General features: G+C 52.4%; 1 protein-coding gene across 2 annotated transcripts in view; it reads right to left on the reverse strand.

Moving 5' to 3' along the window:
* Nucleotides 1-2,134: 2,134 nt before the first annotated feature.
* The window catches only part of Kcnq1 (potassium voltage-gated channel subfamily Q member 1), a 324,147-nt gene continuing 303,453 nt past the window's right edge, over nucleotides 2,135-22,828 (reverse strand). For both annotated transcript variants that reach the window (XM_085693393.2, XM_048458194.3), the window contains one exon: nucleotides 2,135-3,281. In XM_085693393.2, the coding sequence (XP_085549519.2) occupies nucleotides 3,066-3,281 (216 nt within the window). In that variant the 3' untranslated portion in view covers nucleotides 2,135-3,065. The remainder of the gene's footprint in view (nucleotides 3,282-22,828) is intronic.

Genomic DNA, 22,828 nt, shown 5'->3' on the forward strand with positions numbered 1-22,828 from the left:
TTAAGTTGGTTGTGCCCCTGCCTCTGTCTGACTTAGCACCTTTGTTGAAGGACACTTTTACTGTCCTATGTCACGGGCAGAGAGACAGGTAACTGATAAAAGGTCATAGCCTGGGTAGCAGGGGTCTCTTCTCTCTGTTTACTGATTCAAAGATGGGGAAACTCAGGTTTGGGCAGGGCCAAGCCCAGTGCTCAAGAACCACAGCTGGATGGGAAAGGGAGCAAGCGCAGTGGCAGAGGCAATCCCAGGAAACAAGAGCTCTCCTGGTCCTCTAGCGAATGCTCCTAGCACCCACTGGACACCAGGGCCTCGATAAGGGGACAAAGGCACAGCTCTGGGGACAAATACTCATGGGTATTGTCAGCCCAGCCACTAGAGAGCTGAGGCGAGGCCCACAAAGGGCCCGAAGAAAGGGCCGCGGGAGGGGCTGCGAATGGGCCTTCCCGCACATGCCACCGTTGCCCGGGCGACGGCCCTCTCATGGAGAGGTCTGCTGGGCCATTGTCCGGGGCCTGCAGGACGTGTCACACACCAGATGGTCGTGTGCTGTCTAGGTCACTTATAGGGGGACAGAGTGAAGGAATGTGGCCAGCCCGGCAGGCCGGGGCACCATCTGTTCCCTCAGACCGTGGGCATCGAGCGGGCATTGAGCGTCCAGCCTGCCAGGCTCAGCCTTCTTCCCGACTTTAATTAGGTAATTCCATAATTGGGCTTTATTTCAGGTAAATTGCATTTCACACCCGAGAGGGCTGCAATGGTCCTTGTGGGAGAACAGCACTTGGCCACTCTACACAGTCCATAGTACAGCACCAAGGCCAGTAGGGTGCAGGGTCTGGGTCCCGCCCAAATGGGCAGCCCTGAGTTCTTCATGGGCTATAGCCTGCCTGGGCAATGCTGAGGGCCCTGGCTACAGTCAGCCACAGCCTGGGGCTTCCACAAATATTTACCCAACAAGGAAATAACAGCTTCTGCCTTTCAGCAATTGTTGCTGCAGAACTAACCTCTCTTGAAGAGGGTTGAGACCAGGAAGCCTGAGGCTTCAGCTGCCCTTCCACCCTTCCCTGCCAGGGATGGCCAGTGCTTGTTAGACCAGAAACCAAGATCTTGTGTGGGATCTTCTAGGATATCCAGACACCTAAGAGGTTCAGTGTAAGAGGGACTTGAGGGCTTTCCCCTCCTATAGGGACCTCCAGTTGCATTCCCATACTTGGATCCTTGATTCCACTGCTGGCTACCTGCTGCCTCTAAAGACCCAGGGTACCTCCATCCTTCAAATCTCAGAGACCTTCAGTCCTGACGGCCTGACATATGGGGTAGGTTCCGGAAGGAGGACAGACTAGGGACAGAATAGTTTCAGTAGACACTGGCTGGGCAAGTCCCTGTTCACAGTGCACGGTTTCCATCTCCAGAGGATGGATCACAAAGAGTGACAGACACAGGGCCAGGTGGGCAGGGTGGTACTCACTTGGAATAGGCTTCCAGCCTAGGGGACTGACTGGACAGCCAGAGGAACATCATAGTCCCAACAGGGAAATGGAGGCTTTGAGGGGAACCTCACTTTTATTTCAGGAATCAATTTCTTACAGCCTTTGGGAGCTGTAAAGGATCCTGGAAAGAATCCACTCTTGAATGGCCTCTTGGGTCACCCTGGTGGGGAAGGACAGATGACAGGGCCTGCACATGTCTGAGGGTGACTTCCTGGGCATTTGTCAGTGTTGTTCAGCTAAGCCAGGTCCTAACCCAGGCTCAGTTACTCCCAGAGCTCAAGATCTTCTGGGAATCAGGTGGTAACTCTATCTTTATCACATCGAGTAGATAGGGATACCTGGAATGGTGGTCAAGGGCTGCCCCTGCCCAGCCCAGCTCAGCTCTGCTCTACCTTTGACACATTTCATTGGGCATTTGAGCCCTTAGAACCTGGACCTTCTCTGCATGGACTGACCAATCATGCTCATGCCATGGCCATCTAGGCACCTGGGATCCAGGGAACTGTAGAGTCCTGTACACAAAGAGGTTGAGGCTGTCCAGGGGGAGCAGCAGGAGAGAGGAAGGTGGGGGTAGGACAGAGAACTCTATGTTATTCTAAAGACTCCCCCCAGACACTCCCAGAAGTAAGCACATGCCAAGATCAACCTGGGATGTTCCAAGTTTATTTGAAAAAGCCTCTCAATCAAGATCATACTATAAAATTCATTAAAACAGAGATTCTGAATCACCAGAAATTATCCTGATTTCTGTAAGGTGTGATGTCCGAGGAACCAATCCTGGGAGAAATGGTGATACCACTAACTGCGCCATGGCTCAGCTGCTGGCTGAGATGTGCTGTGATGAGGCTGGAGTCTAAGCATCTCTCCAGCACCTCTGCCAGCAAGGAGTAGGGGGCAGGCTGCACACATAGGGCACATAGGCCTTGAGGGCCTTGCTGACCACTTTAGGGGAGGAGCTGTCAGTCTACAGCTAACTAGGGTGGTGGACAGTGGATATTCCCCAGTTTGGATATCCTTTGAGAACGCTTATGGTATTCTGCCCATGTGATCAGCATCGCTAGAGAGGGAAGGAGTTGGGCTCTGGCCTGCTGAGCCCCCATTGGCCTGTAGCCTGTAGAGTGGGCTGAATGTGCCCTACCCTTCCTGCTTCCAGATGGGTCCTGGATTCAAGGCTGAGGGTGGGGACCCCAGACTCTGCCAGATTCTTCCTGTCTCCCTTGAGGAAGCAACTTGACATCACCTGGATGGGCCTCCCTCTGCCTGAGTTGCATCCTAGCCCTACAAGATGCTCCCCACCACTGTGTTCCAGCCATCAGGTGAGCAACATCACCATCTTGATAGGAGTGACAATTCTGGCCTGAGAGGAACCCCATGCCTAGCCAAATTCTAGTACCCACTGGCTGGGCCTTGGTGAGCTCCAGGTTCAGGCTGGTGACTTGGCTCGCGGGTTTTGGGGCCATTGGGAGCTAGACTGCCTTAACAGATCTTCAAGGGGGTGAGGACCAGGTGAGTGCCTCTGTTGAGAGGGAGGTGGGGCAGACCTCTTGGGGTTACCCTAAACCTCCCTTTTGAGCTGCTTCAGGAGCCCTCATCAGGGTCCATCCCGGGCACGGTCAGCTGTTCATAGGTGGGCAGGCTGTTGCTGGGCAAGAAGAGCTCAGGGTTGATGGAGCCATCTTCATCATTAGCCACCACCTGTGGCCTGTTGTTGCAGGCTGGACCACCCTGGTGTAGGGACAGCAGCTGGTGGAGCATGTCTGTGATGATCACCAGCCTCTGGTCCAGTTGTGTCACCTGTGGGGACAGAAGCAGAGATGAACATGGTGCTAGGGAGAGGCTATTGCAGGCCATCCTAGGGCTTGAGTGTGCAAGGCCTGAAAGACAGGGCATGACATGTGTCCTTATAGATATGTGAATTTATGTATGCACCATGTTGAGAGGCCCTAGGTCACCCTCATGTGCCTGTCTACATGTGCTTATAGGGGTGCAGTATAGAACTGAGTTCTTGTGTGCATCCATCCATCCATATTTGTCCTTTCCTGTTTCTACATATACCTAGTGGCTGGGAGCACCTTGTAGCCCCTTCCTGGACTTTTTAGTCTTTGAGGCCCTAGACAAGCCTTCTGCAGCCTCTAACACAGTCTCTGGTTTTTTGTGGCCAAATGGAGAGTGGGGAGGAGGGAACACAGTGGGTGTAATTTCAGAGGCCAAGGGCTATGTCTAGCTCAGCTTGGAGGGGACTGGAGCCCTACACAGAGAGGTCTAGCTGGGAGGGGCTGGCACCTGGAGAGAGATTGGGACAGGTGAAGACTGAGTAGACAGAGGCTGGGTGGGCCATGGAAGAGTGCTAGTCCTCAAAGATATCGCAACAGGTACCAGCTTAGGACAGCATCACCTTTCTACGTCTCCATTGACTAGGGTAGTGACTCAGTAGAGTTCTGGTGGTCCCTAATCCATGCCTATAAAGGGCTTGTTTGACTCCAAGAAGTAGGTGGGTAGCTAAGAAACCAGGGAGGAGGTAGAGCCAGGGTAGAACCTGAGATAAATGGGTGCAGAGTAGGCCCTGGACCAAGGTCTCACTTTCTGTGCTTGTAGGAGACAATGGAGAGCCACTTCTTAGGAAGAAGGAGCCATGGTATAGGGGGCTGGAACCAAGTCCTGGGGGCCTGAAGAGGTCGGCCACTTCCTTTTCTCCTTTAGAAGAAGAGAAGACCTGTCTAGGGAGGCCAGAGCTCCCAACACAGTTCCCTACGAATCAGGGGCTGTTCCAGGGCCAGCTGGAGGACTGGGTGGGGAGATATATGAGCCTACCCAGCATAAGCAATAGAGCATGGATTGTGATTGAGTGAGGGGACCTCAGAGACTGAGCGCATGGGGTGGTTCCCTCAGTGTGCTCTATTAGGAAAGCAGGGGTCTCCCTCACCCTCACATGGGGACTTTGAGCAAAGGAAACACCAGTGACGCAGGGCTGGAGCCAGAGGTCTTGATAGATGGCCTCATATGGTCAGATCCTCAAAGCTGCTTTAGGGAAAACCATGAGATGACTCAGCCAACTGCTGACTGCTGGCCTCAAAACCTGGTTGACTTGGGCCCTGAGGACAAGGGCAGCCAGGGGCCAGCTCCCATCTTCCTGGACAAGTGTGTTCTTGGGGAACGTCTGTGTCCTAGGCAGCTCCTGATGCTGTCAGTACAGGCTCCTCTGTCCCACTTCTTGTTCGTATTCTGAAAGGGTTGGATGGGAGAAGTATCCAGGCTTGAGAGCTCACACGGAGAAACTGAAGCTCAGGGCTGAAGAGTGCTGTGGGTGGAAGTTAAAGCTAGGTTGTCCCTGGCAGGTGAAGCTAGGGTTCATGCCCTGTCCGAGGCCTCCCTGAGCCGCCCTATGCCAAAGGAGGGTTGTCTGAGCCTAGTCTTGGTCTGGCTTTATGTAGCTTTAAACACACAGAGCCAATTTGAGTAGGCAGGGGGAGAAGCACCAGTTGGCTCATGGGAGATGGATCGTTTCATGAATGTTTACTAACCCACACCTTTGCTGATGGGCAGAGTCCTTAAAGAGAGTCCTTAGGGGGTGGGGGGAGGCTGTTTGAAACCTCCTGCATGGCAGCTGCCACAGGGCCCACCAAGCCTGTGTGTGCCACTCCAGGGTATCTCCAAAGCTTCCCTGGACAGTTCCCAAGCTCATAATGACCCCATGGCCACTGTTTGTGCCAACTGGGGTTTTGAGGAGCCTGTTTGGATCAAAAGTTGTCCTATTGGCCAAGCTGCTAAAAGCAGGATATGGGCTAGAGTCCTAAGAGGGTCCAGAGTCTGGGGCCGCAGTGTGCTGCTGTCACCTTGTTTGAGGGGGAGGGGTAGAAGTGTGGGGACAGGAAATAATGCAAGGGGTCATCTAAACACACACACTCCTCCAACTCTCTAGCTGCTTGAGAGTTTGCCTGGATTCCATGGCAAACTGTGTGGGATCCTCCTGGGTTCTCTTGGCCATCTACAGGATCCTGCTAGACTTGTTCAGCTGTGCACAAATAGGGCCCTCTTGCTGGCCTTCTCTTCAGTGATGAGAAGTCACTTGTGGCTGAGTTTTGTAACTTTCCTAGCCTTGATCAGACCAGCTTGGCCTGGGGTGCAGATGCCGGGGCCTGGATTCAGGTACATTCAGGCTGAGGATCTTTGTTGGTCAACTGAGGACACTCTGTAATGTCACGGGAGCACAGTCTTTGGTGCCTTGGGGGACGTTCATTGCTTACTTTCAGAGGCCATATTACAAACATTGGCTGCCCATTGAAAAGTTATCAGATGCTGTCTGGCAATAGAGGAGCCTGTGGAGAGTTGGCCAGTGTAAATGTCATATACTTAATTTATGCTCTTGCCTGGGTCTTAGTGGCTGACTGTGGTACTTGCCATCTAGTCTGTCCAACACAGCTTGGGGATCAAGGGTTGCCCTGTGAAGTAGGACAGCTTGGCCATGCATTTTCCTTGTTGCTTCTGTTTCCCTAGCTGGGAAGTGAACCAAGCTTCTGCCCACCGGGTGTGTTGTATAGCAGCCTGGGGAGCTTGCCTGCCAAGGCCATGCTTCTGCCTTGAAAGCAGGTGGTCGTAGCTTGCTCTTTTGGCCTCTGCCTCTTTTCTGGCCACTTAAGCTCCCAAAGCAGCCCCTAGAGAGCCTCTATGCCCTTCATGCCCAAGCTATGTCCAGTCCTGCTGGGCCATTCAGGGAGGGTTCTGGCCTGGGGTACAGTGGCTCCTCAGCCCAGAACTCGGCTCCAAAGATAACACTTCAGCCATTGTCCTTGGAGCCACCTGGCTCTACTTTCTTCCTTTGGGGTTTTGAGTGCAGGGCCAGAAAGCTGGTGGGCACTCTGTCCCATGCTGAGTAGGTGGAGGCAGGGAGCCACGTCACCACAGGCAGGTGCCCAGAGTGGTGCCACCACCTTCAGGGAAGGGAGTGCCTGCTCTGGGCTCTGGGATGGTGTTCTCCAAGAGCCACTGGGACAGATCAGTTTTGGGGATCTCAGATCTCATCACTGTTTGCAATTCGATAGTGATTAACAGGGCAAGGCAGACAAAAGCCTTGTTGTGCCCCGTCTCTGTTCACCTAAGTAAAAGCCATAGCTGGCTTCTGGGGGCCTCAGAAGAGAAAAAAGCAATTAGAACAACAGCTAGTTAGAGAGCTGGCGGCGGCTGGCGATCAGACTCAAGGCGACGGGGATTCCTGTTTGATGTGGTTATGAATTTGCTTTCAAAGGAAAATCTTGAAGAGTCTTTTCAGAATTTTTTTTCTTTCAGAACCTGCCAAGCCTTGATCCTTGGTCAGGACCCCCACAACCCTGGCCTGTGGATCGTCTCAACCTCAGCTTAACCTGGTGGGGATACTTGGGCTTGGGTTCAGGGTGTAAGGCCCTGGTATGCGTTCAGGTTGGGGATCATTGTGGGTCAGCCCAGGGCCCTCTGTAGGGTATTGGGAAAATGGCCCTTGGCGCCTTGAGGGACATTCATAGGTCACTTTTAGAGGCCATATTAAAAATGTTTGCTACCCAGAGAAGTGCCATCAGATGCCAGTCTGGCAACAGAAGAGCCTGTGGGGAGTCAGCCAGTGGGAGAAGACATAATGCATATGAGCCTAGAATCCAGTCGAGCTGCTCCCTGGCTCAGCTGACCCCAGGCTCACACTGGCCTCCACTTCTGCATCTTATGGATCAGAACACTGCCTGGCGGGCCCTGATGATCCTCAGCCCTACCTTAGGCTGCCTGTCCATCACTCTTCCTCCACTTTGTCTCTCCCAGCACCCCGATACCACTATCAGAGAGACACCTCTTTAGTGCTGTCTAGGCTAAGTGTGGCCCTACTTTGCGCAGAAGGAAGGAAGTCTACCTAGGGTACTATGGGAGAGGGAAGCATTGGGGCAGAAATTGGAGGAGTAGCAAGGGAGCAATGATTGATAGGTCCTGGGGCTTCAGTAGGTTTATAGGTGATGTTTATACAAACGAGTTTGGCACTTCTCAGCAGGTAGCATTATGGTTCTCATTTCAAACATTTCATGGGGATGCTAAAAGAGGGTGTGCAGTGGGGCTGTTAGGGTCATCTCCTGTCTCCCACCCCTTTGCGGGCCTTCTGTTACGTCAGCCGGAGGCCAGGATCCCTGGACAGTTCTATCCTCCAGCCCAGCTAGCACCTCCTATTCCCGGGACGGTTACAGTAGTGTCTACTGGCTGGCCTCCCACTTCGGCGGGTTTACACGTGACAGACCTCTCGGAACACAAAACAGCACTGTGCTGCTGGCCCAGGAGCCACCTTATAACTCACTCCCATTTTTCCATGTGGCCTCTTTTCTTTCTTATTCCTGTGACTCCAGGCCTATGCTGCTCCTCAAACATGGCAGTGTGTATCTCTCGCAGGGCTGTCCACTCTCAGCCCTTTCTTTCCTTGGCTGTGACGCTGCCAGCCCCCACACAGTCACGGTTTCCTCAAGGTACCTGGCATCATTTGTCAGTCAGTGGCTTCTCTCACTGGCACTGGGCCATGTGAGTTGTGGGTCTCTGTCCACACTACTCTGAGTTCAGGGAAGGACGCCACCAATGGTAGACACGCGAGTACCTTGACTCCGGAGTCCAAGTCCAAGGGAATGAAGATAGTTTTACCTTCTTAGTGCATAACAGGCCTCATCCTCACCTAGCACCCATCTGCATGGGGAGACCATGGTGAACTCCCATGAATGACACATGGTCAGGCAGAGCTTGTATAGGCTGGTCTTGTGGAGCGGAGTGGATGCCAACACGTGTTGAGTGTGGTGACCGGAAAAGGCTGTGCTGACAGTTGTTACATTCATGACTTTTAGTGCTCTGGCTTTTGGAGAAAAGCCTGAATGCAGTATCTCTGGCTGACAATCACTAGGGTGGGTTTGTGTCCTTCAGCTCCCAGGGTCCACAGGGCACATGGGTGAGCATGCCTGAGAATACTGGCTGGGTCCTATCTGGGTCCCATGTTGAACAGAGTCTCTCTGCACCAATACCAGGGCCTTCATTTTGTCAAGCAACATTTCCAACCCCAGTTGCTCATTTTACAAATGTCTAAAAAGGCCTGGTATGGTCACGCACACCTTTGACCTCAGAAGAGGCAAGCGAATCTGTCTATGTAGTGAGTTCCAGGCCAGCCAGGTTTAGATAAAGAAACACTTCCTCTAAGAAAAAAAAAAGTCAAAAAATAATGACTCAACCCGTGATCTTGTTTTTGCAGACAAACACTTGGCTCCCACCAGCATATCAGATAAATTATCTATGCCAACAAATAAATATTCCTGATCACCAGAAACATTAGTCACATGAGTCGCCAGTTACCAGTTACCCCATGAGATGGGACCTGGGGCTACAAAGAGTATCCCTAGACTGAGATGTGGCAGGCACCCTGACTGTTCACCAAGTCATTTAAGAGCCTCACCCGGGGAAACTGCCATAGTGAAGACTTTTGCCTCTGTTCCCTGGCTCTGTCTCTGACCCTTAGCCCACTTTATACGACTCTGCTGTCCAGACCTGCAGATGCATGGCTCTACACATACCTGTAGTCCATAAGATTTTTACCTGGTCCCCTACAGCTGCTTCCTTGCACCTGCCTCTCGAACCCTTTCTTGGATTCCTACCGCCATGCACATGCACACACACACACACACACACACGCACGCAACACACACACGTGTGCGCACACACCCATGTAAGTACTCATACAAAGCCAGGCCCTTCAAACCTCTGCAGACAAGGCCTGGCCCAGGCCAGCAGTCTCACCTCTGACCCAGACGCCTGCACTCCCCTTCTTTGCTTTGCTCTGGGCGGCACCAGTTGACCTTTGTGCTCAGACCTATGCCTTCATCCCTCCGTTTTTCCCCTACACCAATGAATGCCCTCTCCCTCTCCAGCCCCTCCCCAATCCCTTCTTACACAGACCCTGAACACATCCTCCTCCATTTTGACTGAGGACCTTTGCACTCACTGGACTCTCTGCCTGGAAAGCCTGCTCTCCACTGCTTTGTGGACTTTCAGCCGCAATGCCCACTGCTCCGCAAAAGCTTCCGCTTATCTTGTTTCTCCTAGCACACTCTGTGATGGTTGCCCCTCTCCCCACCGACTTCCTGAGTTTATTAATTGACTTGTTTATTGTCTTTTCTTCAAACTTGAGGATCCTGAGGTCAGGTCCTAAGTGCGCCATTCCTGTTGAGTCCCTGATAGTCGGACACACAGTAGGTGCTTAGAAACTCATGTGATCTAGTACAAATATTTGCTGAGTGACTAAATTAATATTTGGCCTTTCTCTTGGGTGATGGGGTAGAAGCCCACAAGAGCCCTGCTCCCTAGGAAGGCACTGGGCAAAAGCCAATGGGGTTAATAACTGCCGGCAAGTTCTTTCATGTTCATTGATTTGTAAAGACTCCTTGTATGTGAAGGCTTATCTTTTGACATGTAGATCACAAGCATTTTCTCTTGCATGCTGTTTGTTTTGTGACTGCACTTATGGTGACCATTGCTTTTCCAAATAGGAGCTCCATCTATTTTTTTTTTCTTTATAGTTTCCAAGTCAGTGTGTACTTGGATCATCCTTCCTCAGTCCAACATGAGTTTTTCTGGTGTTTTTTAGGTTTGCATTTCACCTGTAAATCTTTGATGTGTATGGGGTGGATGCAGATTTCCCTATAGTGGTTAATCCCTCCCTAGGTGGGGGAATATCTTTCCTACATACCAAGCTTCTTGCCTGTCTGTTTTCTTAGGGTTCACTGTTCATAACTCCCTCCCTGTCCTGGGTTTCACCATATAGGCCAAACCAGCTGGACAATTATGATCCTTCGGCCCCACCCTTCCAAGTGCTGAGATCACAGGCCTATGACCACACACACACCTGGCTTCTAAATAGCTTTAATCCCTCCCAGGCAACCCTGTTGACTTTGCTCTTGATTCCCTAGCCTGCACTGGGAGCCCTTGTCACCTCTCCCACACAATCCCATAGGCTCAGGTCACTGGGTCTCTCTCCTGCTTCTTCTCAGGCTACTAAAGTCAACCTTGGTGCTCATAGGACTCACCTCTTACCCTGTTTTCAGACCACACTGCCTCACACAGATGAGCAGTTGATGTCCCTGCCAGCAATGTGTGGCCCCAAGTTACAAGACACTAGGTCATCTCCTCCCTCCCAGGTACCCCTGTTGCTCTGTGTGGGCTGATGACAGCCTCAGGGACAAAGGTCCTGAGCTGAGCAGGGGCAGGCTTGAGGCCCCATAACCCCCAGCTCCTGACAACACTGAGGGCCTCTGCCTGCCTGCCCTGGAAGCTGCCTCTACTCCCCCTGGCAGTTAGTGAGGTTGGGGAGATCTAAGCTCAGAATGGGGACGCCAACCTCTCCAAAAGATTGGCCAGCTCTTGCAAGCCTCAAAGTGTCTTGTTTGCAGAGACGGCTCCGTGTCAGGGTGCTTAGGAAGCAGCTCCTCTGCCTGCTCAGTCCCCCCATGGGCAGATTCTGCTGCAGTTACTCAGGCTGGGCAAGCATGTAGACAGGCTGGAAAAGTGGAAGCTGGGAGGCCCTGTTTGTGCTGACGGCAGGCACAGGCCCCACCTGCATTGGATTCTCTTCTGCTGGAGTCCCGGAAGCTTGAGGACTCCAGACAGATCACGTTGTACCGAAAGCCAGAGCCTTCGGCCAAATTAGGTGGGCAGTGGTGGCAGGTGGACAGGGACCACATGGGGCTCAGGCAGTTGATCAGGACTGCCCACCTGGGCCGGCACCACACCCTGTGTCCCAGGCAAACACAAACAGGTCTGTGGCTGCTGCTCCAGGAGACTCACCTCCTGTCCCCAGCCTCCTCAGACCTGGAGTTTGTTCTGTTTTTCCTTTGTCCATCTCTGCCTGCCACTCTGGGACTACGCGTTGATGTGAACACTGGTGAGCTTTTCTCAGCCTCGTCCTTCATATACGTACAGCCATCCAAGCAGCCACCTTCTTGTTCATACAACACACATTCCTAGCATCCCCCAGTAACCAGGTGGGGGAAAGAAATGTTTAATCTCTTGGTTCCTGCTTTACTCTCTTCCTTGTAACACTTGCTTCCTGGTGGACAACCTCACTGGGCCTCTGGTTATGGCCTGGGTCTGTCCATATTGCCACACTGACCAGGACCTGCCTTGCCTGGGTAGGCTCTGGGTAGTGTTGGGAGTTCACTCACTGTGGGGGCATCCTGTGACTTGGCTTATCCTAGACCTTTTTCTAGATGCTTCTTTCTTGAACGTTCTCAAGTGCTAACTAGTCACAGGCATAGCCCCAGTTTTTTCTTCCATTCATTCAAGGCTTTCCCTGGTTCCTTGTCGATCTCGTGGGCCTCTCAGGGTACAGGGTGGGACCCCCTTAACACTACCCCTCTCCTGGTCTGAGTGCTGGCACTCCCTGCCCTTTTAGTATAGGAGCACTTCCCTGACCCCCAGTATCAGCTGCACCTACAACCTTGGTATGTGTTCTCCTTATACCTCACCCAACCTGGGACTGTCCTTGAGATAGACCCTTGGAACAGCCACACATGCCCCTCCCTGCCTGTCTGTGTATACTCTGCTTGCCAGGCAATGGCTTTCTTTCTCACATTATCCCAGATGCAATCAGGAGTGTTGGTAACCTGGTGCTCCGTGTCCCTTTGTGTCACCTGAGTGCTGGCTTTCGCTCCAGCTCTCATGTTGGTCTCTACAAAGATGGAGCTACATGGTCTACAGTGACCCATTCTGTAAAGTAAAGACATTCAGCACTGCCTCCCGTTTCTCCCTGGGGCCTCCTCTACCAGGTGCTTGGCTAGCGACAGGGTGTTTACCCTCCCTAGCTCCGGCATGAGACACTGTATCCCTCCATGGCAGTTTTGACATCAGCCGTAATATGATCCAGGTGTGGCGGTCCACTTGCTTGTTTTTGCTCAAAGCAGGCTTTGAGGCCGCCAGTTAGAACATGTCAAGGGCACTTGCTTCTTGGGGTGGCTGAGCATGCAGTGGGCCTCCCTGAAGGGACCAGCAGTGCCCTAACCTGGGCCCTGATGCTGTACAAGGGAACCCAGGGAACAACCCAATCCCATGAATGCCCGGTGCCTGGAGCTTGCCTGGAGGAGACTCCTGTCCTGGTGGATGGAATGCTAGGGTCAAGAGCAAGGTGGTACCCCTCACCTGCCCCTGGCTCCCACTGCCCCTCAGCCCCTGGTAGACCCTAAGCATCTGTCCATGCTGCAGGTTTTCCACCTATGATGGGGGGGTTTCCCCAGGACCCGTCTCCTGGGCTTGGCTTCCTAGTTCCCAGTCGCTAGTTCCTTATGTGCTATTCTTTAGTTTATTCCCTGGCCTCCATTCCCTTAGCCTCCACTTTGAATCTGGTGTCTTTAGAGAATACCTCCTGTGTCTCATGACCCAACCAACCCACCCAGCTCTTGTCTTTCTCCTCATAATAGTTGGTGGTCTTCAAGACATCCATTCTGGTCCTCCTTCGCCCTCCTGCCTGAGAAGGACATGAGCTCTGCCTCATGAGTGGCCCCATGGCCACTCTATAGGGATGGCTTTCTCAGGAGCCCCAACCCGCTCCACTGTTGGCCTCTAAGCCTTTCATAGCTTTTACCCTAGAGCGACCTCTGACTGACCCCAGTCAGCTCCATCCTGCCAGCCCTAGGCCCCCTAGCCTTCTGGGACCCTCCAGGCCCTCTGCACCTGCTGAACTATAAGCAACTACCTCCCTCCCTTAAGAACTTAGTGTTGCTAAGTCTCAGGCTTCTTTTTTCTTCTCCACAGTCCTTCATACCTGCACACCCTGGATGGCCTTCTTCCAGTTTGCTGCTGAGACAGCTCAGGGTTCTTGTGCTGACCCTGGTTGTTTGTCTCTCCAGGTCAGACAAGCAGAAGGAGGCTCTTGCTTTACCCATACTTGGGTCACAGTAGGTGTGCAACACCAGCCCACAGGATGAGATGCAGGAATCATGGCTACCATAGGCTAGAATGATCTAGAACTCTGCTGGTAGGGTGACAGAAAAGCCTGGTCTACCTGTGTGCACTGAGTCTTCATATACCTGTGGATGTGTGCGTGGCACTGGACACAGACTCTGTGGAGCCGAGGGTAGCTATGTGCTGGAAGCCAGGAAACTGGGAGCTACTTCTGGAAAGCAGATGCCATGCTGGCTGCAGGGAGCTGGGCAGGAAGTTCTGAGGTAAAGGTGAGCACTATCCAGTCAGTATCCCAAGCTCACAAAGCCCTGCCTGCCCTCCTGGGGCCTGAACATCCTGCCTCACTGCTATTCAGACTCTGTCCCAGCCTGGAGATTGAAGGGGCCCCATGACTCAGCCAGTCAGTCATCCAAGCTGCAGCTGTGGCTGACCCAGGTGGGCAGGCAGCCCCCAGCCCAGCCTGCAGAACGGGATGGGGCCCCACTCCCTCCCCTGCTTCCTGCTTCTACTCTGAGACAGGATTTTCTGAAGTCAGGACCCCTGAGGCTGGAGTCAGGCTGGAGGCTAGGCCTAGGGCTCCGGATGGGGGTTGGGTGGCTGGGCCTGGAATCCAGAATCCTGCTTCTCTTCTGGTGTCTGAAACTGTAGGGCAGAGTTGGGATGATTCTAACTACCTCTCCTGGCATCTGGGCCAGGCCCAGTGTTCTGCTTGGAGTAGATGCCTGGCTGGAGTGTGGGGGTGTGGGGGTCCTTATTTCCTCAGGGACAGGACAAGGCTTCTCATCCTGTTCCCTCTTGTTCTTCGTGCGTCAGAACTCAGTTTTCCTTATTCCTCTCAACACAGGGTGCCCGAACTCCACTGGGACAGAATTTTCAATATCTCATAGGCGGGCCCAGTCTTAGCTCTATGGGTTGGGAAACTCTAATGGAAAGACAGGTAAGTATCCTGAGGTTGGGCTCCTATGGGGCTGCCAGCGGATGGGCAGAAGGTATCACATGAATAGAGGAACCTGGGATGCCGGATCCCTTTCTGACCCTCTAGTTACTGGGAACAAAAGGGCTGCCAGCTCTCTTGGCTTCCATCTCCCCTCACCTAGCTACGACGCCACACCGCTGGCCACCCTCTCCCCATCGTTCTCTCCTCTGTGCCCAGCTCTGGTATCTGTGCTGCCTCCTCATTGTGACACTGGGCACTCATCCTCCACAACCTGCCATATGGACGCAAGGCTCTGAGGTCACCCACCAGGTGCCCTGTGCTGGTCTTCACAGAGCAGACCAGAGAGTATGGGGCTAGCCCCTGGCTGCCTCTGGTCTCCGGCAGACTGTTCAGGGAAGGGGCGAGAGGAGCTGGACCAGCAGGAAGTTGCTGGGGCTTCAAGCCAGGCCCCAGTGCTCCAGCCCATCTGGACATACTTGGCAGGTTTTCTTCTTCGTGTTCCCAAGCTTGTCAGGATGGACCCTCACACTAGACACGTCCAGGCCGCTACCTGCTGCCAGGCCACTCTGGACAACTTCCCGTGCCTCTGCTTTAGGCCACCCTGCTGATCCCCAGCCCAGGCTCAGGCTCTGGTGATAATCTACCTCCTGCTTCTGTGACGGAAACTGCCAGGGACACTGAGGTGCTAAAGGTGTTGGATGTGAGGGGAGTGAATTTGCTCTGGCTTTCTGTAACCTCAGTAGTCACCTAAGGAATCCTAGTGGGGTTAGTTGCGACCCTAAGCCCCAGGATGATAGATCAGGTCTCTCCCTGGCTCAGATTGCCACGGATCTGGGTGACCCATGTTGCACTGGTCACACCTCTGCTTAAGTCCTGCCCCAAACCCTGAGTGGCAGATATCACTGGGTAAGCCCCCAGCTCTGCTGCCTTTTCTGAAGTTGGGCTCCTGTAAGGGCCTTGGCTATGGTGCCAGGACTCAGGCACTGCCTACTTAGCCAGTTTTCCTAGTTTCCAAGGGTCCTGGGAGAGGTGACTTCAACAGATGTCTTATCTCTGGAGGTGGTGGTGGGCATTGCTGCCACCTCCTTCCCTTTTCTGGTGACAGTTCTTCCCTAAGCAACCTGCCCCAAGCAGAGAAGCCCAGGAGGGATCTGTACTGGGGACACGCTGGAAGGGGAGGGGGACCCAGGACCATGTTGACACAAAGCAAAGAGCAAGGTTCTCTGGCTCTGCCCTCACCCCTGTAGGGCTCCAGCCAGGCCCCTGGTGCAGTGTAGGTTACAGGTACTACCTCTCCCTGCACCCACAGACACTCCTATCCTCACTGTAGTCCAGGGTCCACATCACAGTCGTGCCCCAGCCCCCAACTCTGGCCATGGCCTCCTGCCACCTTGGAGATTGACTGATCTATCCTATAACCTCCAACCTCACTCCACAGTCAAAGACAGGTCATTTACTCTGTTGTTAGGAGCCTTTTCCCTGATGCTGGGCACTGTAGAATGCTGACCAGGCCCTGGGTCCAGGCAAGGCTAGGGACCCTGAAGAAAGACTCTCTGGAAAGCTGCTGTCTCTGTAACTCTATACATAGTTAGCTTGGCCTGCAGTGACTCTCTGTGTTCTTGGGAGGAGCCAGGTGGGTAGGGTGAGGTTTGAGCTGTAGGGAGGACATGCAGAAAAGCACCTGGTAGATTTGGAGGTTTACCTTGTGCCCATGACCTGCAAAGCCAGAGCCCTGACTGCCTCATCCCTAGAGAGCACCGCAACATCCCATGTGCCCCACTAAGTTCTTGTTCTACTCAGGCTACGACTGGAGTCAGATGTGGGGAGCTCTTTGGGACCCACGGCTGAGGGCAAGCAGGTTGTGGGGTCTCCCAGAAAGGTCCATAGTTTTCAGAAGGTAAGCCAAAAGGTGGGGAAGCCTCCACCAAGGAAAGAGGTTCTGGTTGGCCTTGGGCCCATCTGACCTGGGCTGACCCCTCCAGCTGATGAGAGATTCAGGCCTATCCTGCAGTTCCCAGCCCGCCCTTCCTGTGCATGGGGCTGGGAGGAAGAAGTCACCCGGGACACCAGGGCTGTGGTAAGGGGCTACATGCTGACAAATATGGGTGTGGTTCACAGGCCCCAAGAAGCCCCCAGTTCCCCTGGTTGTCAGGTTCTCCGTTACTAGCCCAGATCTTGAAGCCTTGGAGACCATCCAAAGCAATATTCAGATCTGGGAAGCCTGCCTAGGGAGGAACCTGAGTCTCTCTGCCACCTCTGGTTAGAGGAGGGGACACCTGGAAGGGAGCTCTCCTCTCTTACTACTGCCCCATCCCACACGACCACAGTTCTGCTCTTCCCAGCCAGGAAGAGCTGCACCCCAAGGCTGCACACTGCACAGTGCTCCAGCCTGGCTTGCCCTTCATCTCCTGCCACCCCAGGCCCTAGCATGTCCTCACCTTCTCCTTGCAGCCCCAGCTCCCCACCGGACCCTCTCTTCTTCCTCACCAGGACACCAGCAGAATTTTCTACTTTCTGGCACCTACATTCTCTTCCTGCATTTTAGAGGCTTCTCGCCAATATTAATCAATCTGTCAGAAGAGCTTCCATCTCCGAACAGCTCAGAGAGGGGGTTATATCCCCAGGTCCGAATTCCTGTTTCTGCTGTTTCTGAAGAGGAGTCTTTAAATTTCTTGACTGTTCCTTAGTTTTCCTGTCTTATTTCTAGAATCTCTCTTTTTTTTTCTTATTTTTTTGCAGTCTTAGGCATTATCTAGTGACTAGCACGGAAGATGAGCCATCGAGATTTTGTCCCACAACTTCTTCCTCAGCATTCCTTCTGTGTAGTTACACCACAGTTCTAGGCTAGGTAAGTATTTACTATTTTTTAAAGCGACATGTGACTTTAAAAGATCACTGTGTAAACACTGTATTCACAAGGTCTTCTGGTATAACAGCTTTCTGTTTTCTCTGTAGTTAAGGGTTGCCTTTGGGTTAGGCTTAGTTTTTCTTTTTCTTTTGTTTTTTTTTTTTTTACAAAAACATTTCTGTGTGTGTGTGTGTGTGTGTGCGCACACACACACATATATACATAGGTCAGAGGATGACCTGTGGATTGGTTCTCTCCTTCCATCGTGTAGGTATAGAGATCAAATTTAGATCAAGCTTGGTGGCATGTGCCTTGACCTCTAAACCATCTTGCTTATCCTTTGCTTAGTTAAAAAAAAATCTTTGAAAAGACTTTATTTTTATTTATGTGTATGTGTCTCTGTAGATATGTTGTGTATGTTCCAGTGCCTGTGGTGGTCAGAAGAGGGTGTTAAGTCCCCTGGAGCTGTGTTACAGGTGATTGTGAACTCCCTGATGTGGGTGCCGAGAATTGAACTCAGGTCCTCTGCAAGAGCTGGAAGTGCACTTAACTTTGGGCAATCTTTCCAGTCCCAGAGAATTAATATTTTTAAATCAACTATTTTTTTTTTATTGCTTGGGATCAAACCCAGGGCTTTGCACATATGAGGTGAGCACGCTACTGCTGTGCTCTATCCCTAGCCCTTCTAATACATCTGTCATGAATCCGTCCTTTAACTTCCTGCAAGAATTGCAAAATGTCTATTGATCCTGTTGGGAATACTGGTAACGAGTCAGTCTCTCTCTCTCTCTCTCTCTCTCTCTCTCTCTCTCTCTCTCTCTCTCCTCTCTTAACTCTGTTAGAGTCTTTTGGAGTCCTAGCAGGGCTATTTTCTCTCTAGTTTTTAGGTATTATCTTCCCCTTGGTCCCCAGCTTCTGTGTTCTTGCCTGTTTCCCCTCTCAGTTTGCAGGAGTATATCCCCAGGCAATTTTCTGAGAAAAGGTATGTGGTAAATGAAAATGTTTGAGTGTGCATTTTGGCAAATCTCTTTATTTTTCTGCTACACTTAGGACTCTAGGTTGGAAATGACTCCACCTTCCTTCTTCCAGAAATGCAAAGATACTGGACTAGCACATGCTCACTTCCTGACGCTTCTCCATTTTCTATGTGTGACCTATATTTTTTTTCTCTCAGGAGATGCAGGATGTCTGTTTTATCGCTGTTCTGAAACCATAGTGGAACCAAATGGGGCATTCTAAGGAGTTAACTTCAGCCCCAAGGGTTCAGCTCAACCCACAGCTGTTCCTAGTGTCCTGATAGGATCAGCTTCTCCAGATTGTAGCCTCTCATCCTTGCTTGGGTGGGAGTCAATAAGTACCTGGGTTCATGGTGCTTGACACTCAGGCTGAACTTTGGTAGACTTCTCTTTGTGGGCCTACCTTCAGGATGGAAATAAGATTCTTCCAGGATCCTGGCTGAGCGCTACCTCATCTTTGGTGGTGGCTCTGCCTGGAAGGTCAGATTCTAGCTCTCATTTCTATAGTCATCTCTGCTGGTGAATCTGTATCTAATCTTCCAAACTTTGGGGGTGTCTCTTTCCCTCTTCCCCTATCTTTTTCTGTCTACTCTTCTAATTCTTTGCTTACTTATTTATACCACCAATTACCCCCTTTGGTGCTTCTACTGCCTTTTTTTTTGTGGGCTTTAGAGGAAGTAGGGATGAATATTAGTTGAGTCACAAGGTCTTCTGTGACCTCAGCTTTCTGTCTTCCCTGGGGTCAAGGGTCACCTTTTCATCCTCAGACTCCCAGGATGCACATTTTCTGGGTCTCTTTTCTCCACCACCTCCTTCTCCACCCAGGTTTTCTGAGCCCTGCCTTTACACCTCCACTGGTGGATGCCTCTTGGCTGTTGGCCTCACTGGCCAAGCCTTAATGCCTCTATACATTTAATGCCAGCCTGGACCCTCAAGGCTGGCTGAGCCACAAAGCCGCTGGTGTCTGACCTCACCACTTAGGAATCTGAGAGGCTCTTAACTTTGACCTATCCTAAGCTGAGCTCTGTAGATAGCCTGTCAGCCTTGTCTTCATCCTGGGGACCAGCCCTGCTATGTGCCTGGCTCTAAGGACTCAGGCTGAGCCCCCAAGGGTCTGAGTCCTCCCTGCTCTCTTTCCAACACTCACTTCCTATCAGAGTTTTTTCCCCCTGAACCACATGGGTTTGCCCTCAGACAAAGACAGAACTACTTCCTCCTTTAGCAAAAGAACCTTGAATTAACCATTTACTCACCAGGGGTCCTTGCAGTGTCAAACTGGACAGAGGAAGGCAGATATGTGGGCTTGTCTGGTGAGGGGAGGGAGGGTGAGGGGAGAGAGGATGAGGGGAGGAGGGTAAGGGGAGGAGAGTGAGGGGAGGGAGGGTGCCCTTCAAGTACTTTCCTCCTTCTCACTGGTGGAATGCAGAAGTGATGGTGACTGTGGAAGCTATGGGGTATCACATCGTGGACAGAGAAGCAGACAGAGAACAGAGACAGTTCCTGGTCTGGCTGCTGCGCTAGACCCATGGGAGCTCTTGACTGAGACACCAGTTGTCATTATCCGAGCAACAGCTTAACCAACTTGCACTACCCCCTCATGGCATGCCTGCTCCTTGTCACCTACGCCATTCTACAATCTACACTTAGCTTGACATACTCGCATATAGGTCACCTCTGAGTTGTGTTTAAGGTCTGGTGACTGGCTGAGTAACCTCAAAGCCCAGACTCCTTAGGGTGCAGTTTCTGTGCCACCCACTGCTGGCACCCACCCTCCTTCTTTCTTCTTGGCCTTGAGGCTTGCCACAAGAACCCTGTGCCCTCAGTGGGTCTGGCTGTGACCATGTGGTGCCAGAGGGCTGGGAACACCAGTAGGAAGGGGTTGTGGGTTCTCTTAGAGCCGGCAGAGATCCAGCTGAATGGGGGTAGGCTGAGGACTCTTGAGGTACCTGCTGCCTCCTGCCTGGTCCTTTTTGAGCCCTACTGGGTCCCAGCCAAGCAGGGCATTTCCTCTGTCGGCTGTAGGCCTGCAGGTGAGCCCTAGGGAAGCAGGGGCAGGGGAGGGAAAAAGGGCTGGGATGCTGGCTGGGCGCACCGACAGCCCGCCCAACTTTCCACAACTGTCTGCACAGAGCTGCACGGTGGTTTCCACAGGCTCTGCCAAGTGGCGGCTGCCGGCTCGGCCTGGGGTTCTGACCCCCGACGGGGCCTGCTCTCTGCCAGGCAGCCCTGAGAAGCTAGGGCAGACAGGGCCCAAAGAGTTAAGCCACCCTCCACCCCATCTCATTCCTACAGTTTTCTGTCCAAGACACAGCTGACGTGAGAAACAATAGCATTCCCTTGGAGAGGTTCGGCTGCGGGCTGAGGCCCCCCTCCCCAATAATTACTCAAGACATTGGCACGAGCCAGGCCTGGTTAGGTAACAGGCTGCTCGCTCGCTCCGGAGACTTCTAGCTCACAGTCAGTTACACATAATCTCTGCAGACAACAAAATCGTTTCCAGGATGGTGGGGAGTGTGAGGCCTTGTGGAGAGGGTATAGGGGGCAGAAGGGGCAGAGACCAGGGTAAGATGGGGGTAGGGTCTTATTGTTGGGACTCCCAGGAGTCTCAGGGATGCAGCTAGGAAACTCTGGGTGTTGGTGAAGCAACTATGGTAAGGGAGGGAATTGCCCTGCCCCCTCTCTCTACAACCTTCCCCACCCTTGTCCCAGTCCTTGGAAATGGGAGGCCACCCTGGTCTGGTCTGTTATTGAGCAGAACCCCAGAGGCACTCATTCATACTAGAGTGTGAATGACTGCTTTGGGTGCTTCCTCCTCCTCTCCTGACAGCCTCACAGAGGACAATTTATGGCCTGTTTACTGTCCGTGGCTCACTGTATGCGACTTCCTCAAGGGCAGGGCCACATACTGCACCCCCCTGCCTCTCCCCGCTCCCCATGTTCCCAGAGCACATAGCAGACATTCAGAAAATATCTGCCAAGAACAACGGACGACATCTAACCCGAAGAAGCAAGCATCCATGGGGTGGAGTCAGGCGCATGGGAGGGGTGCCAGGCAGGGAGGACAGCGGAGGCCGTGGGTGCTCTGCCACCCTTCAGGGCCTGCCCTCCTGGCACTGGGACTCTTCCACAGGAAACCCGCCCATTTTCCTGGAAGGATGCTGAGCAGAGTAGGCTAGGACCAGGGTTTGGGTCTGGAAGGGCCCCTCCCTCAGCCTCCCCCTGGCAACTGGGCAGCTGAGTCAGGCCACGGAGAGCCGGGAGAGTAGTATAAGGGAAGACTCCAGTCTGTGTCCAGTCTACACCCAGCATGACCCCAACTTGGGGAGGGAGCCTCCCTCCTTCCCTTGGTATATCTCAGGACTTTTATCCCTCCATGATGTGTCTTGGTGCAAGGCCAGCTGTGGGCACGCGACCAGAGCATACCACTGACTTCCTTACAGAGCAGCCTCTGGAGGCAGAGCTGACCTGCTGACCTCAGGCTACCTGTCCAGTCCTTCAGGCCATGTCTATTCTCTTCTTCCCTCAGTTCAGGAGGCCCGGAGGACACGCAGCATGGCTCTTGTCATGTTCTATGTAGGCAGAATGAATGTGGCGTCAAGAGAGAACCTAGCAGGCTCTCAGCTCTTGCTTTCCTGTCCCTTTCTTGAAGCCTTCCTGGGACTTCTGGGATGCAAGAGCTCCTGGATTTCTTTTGTCTACCTTCTGGCCTCCCGCACCAGCTTAGGTCTCTCACTGCCCATGTTCTGTGTTCTTGTGGTCTCTTGTAAGGTGACCCTGAACATATCCTTTTTTGGGGGGGGGTCTCCTTCATGCCAACAGTCTTCAAGCATTTAGAGAAGTTTTAGCTTCTCTGAACCTCACAGCCTAAATTCTCAGTTCATGGTTTGGAGTAGACAGACACATAACCATGTGGCCACCTCCTTCACTCTGCTCCAGTCCGGAAATGGCCTAAAACCAAATCCCAGTCACGTGGTCGAGGAGAGCATAGATTCCTTTTCAACCCCTGTCCTCGCCTCCCTTCCCCATGAGACCCTCTTACCTGTTCCCACTGACCTCCTACTTCTTAGTTTTCCTGTTATCTTTCCTTTTCTTTTTTCTCTAGAGAGGGTTTCTCTTTGTAATAACCCCAGCTGTCCTGGAACTCACTTTATAGATCAGGCCGGCCTCGAGCTCACAGAGCTCCACCTGCCTCTGCCTCCCAAGTGCTGGGGTTAAAGTCGTGTGCCATGAATGACTGCTTCTGTCATATTTCTCGAATTTCCGTTTCTTGTTTTTGCAGTCTTAGGCATTCTCTAGTGACTAACATGGAAGATGAGCCATCAAGACTTTTGTCCTACAACTTCTTCCCCAGTATTCTTCTGGGTAGTTACACCACAGTTTAGGCTAGCTAAATATTTACCACTTGCATTTTAAAGAAACATGTAGCTTCAAATGATCACAACGTAAACACTGTGTCCACAGGGTCTTCTTTGATAACAGCTCTCTGCTCACTGTAGTTAAGAGCTGCCTTTGGGTTAGGCTTAGCTTCCTTCAAACTTGTTTATCTTTATTATTTATTTTTTTATTATTCTTTTAAATTATGTGTCCATGTATCGCCGTGTGGGTGTGCGCA

This window comes from Myodes glareolus, chromosome 7, assembly GCF_982192425.1.
Source record: "Myodes glareolus chromosome 7, mMyoGla1.1, whole genome shotgun sequence".
NCBI classification, from domain to species: domain Eukaryota; kingdom Metazoa; phylum Chordata; class Mammalia; order Rodentia; family Cricetidae; genus Myodes; species Myodes glareolus.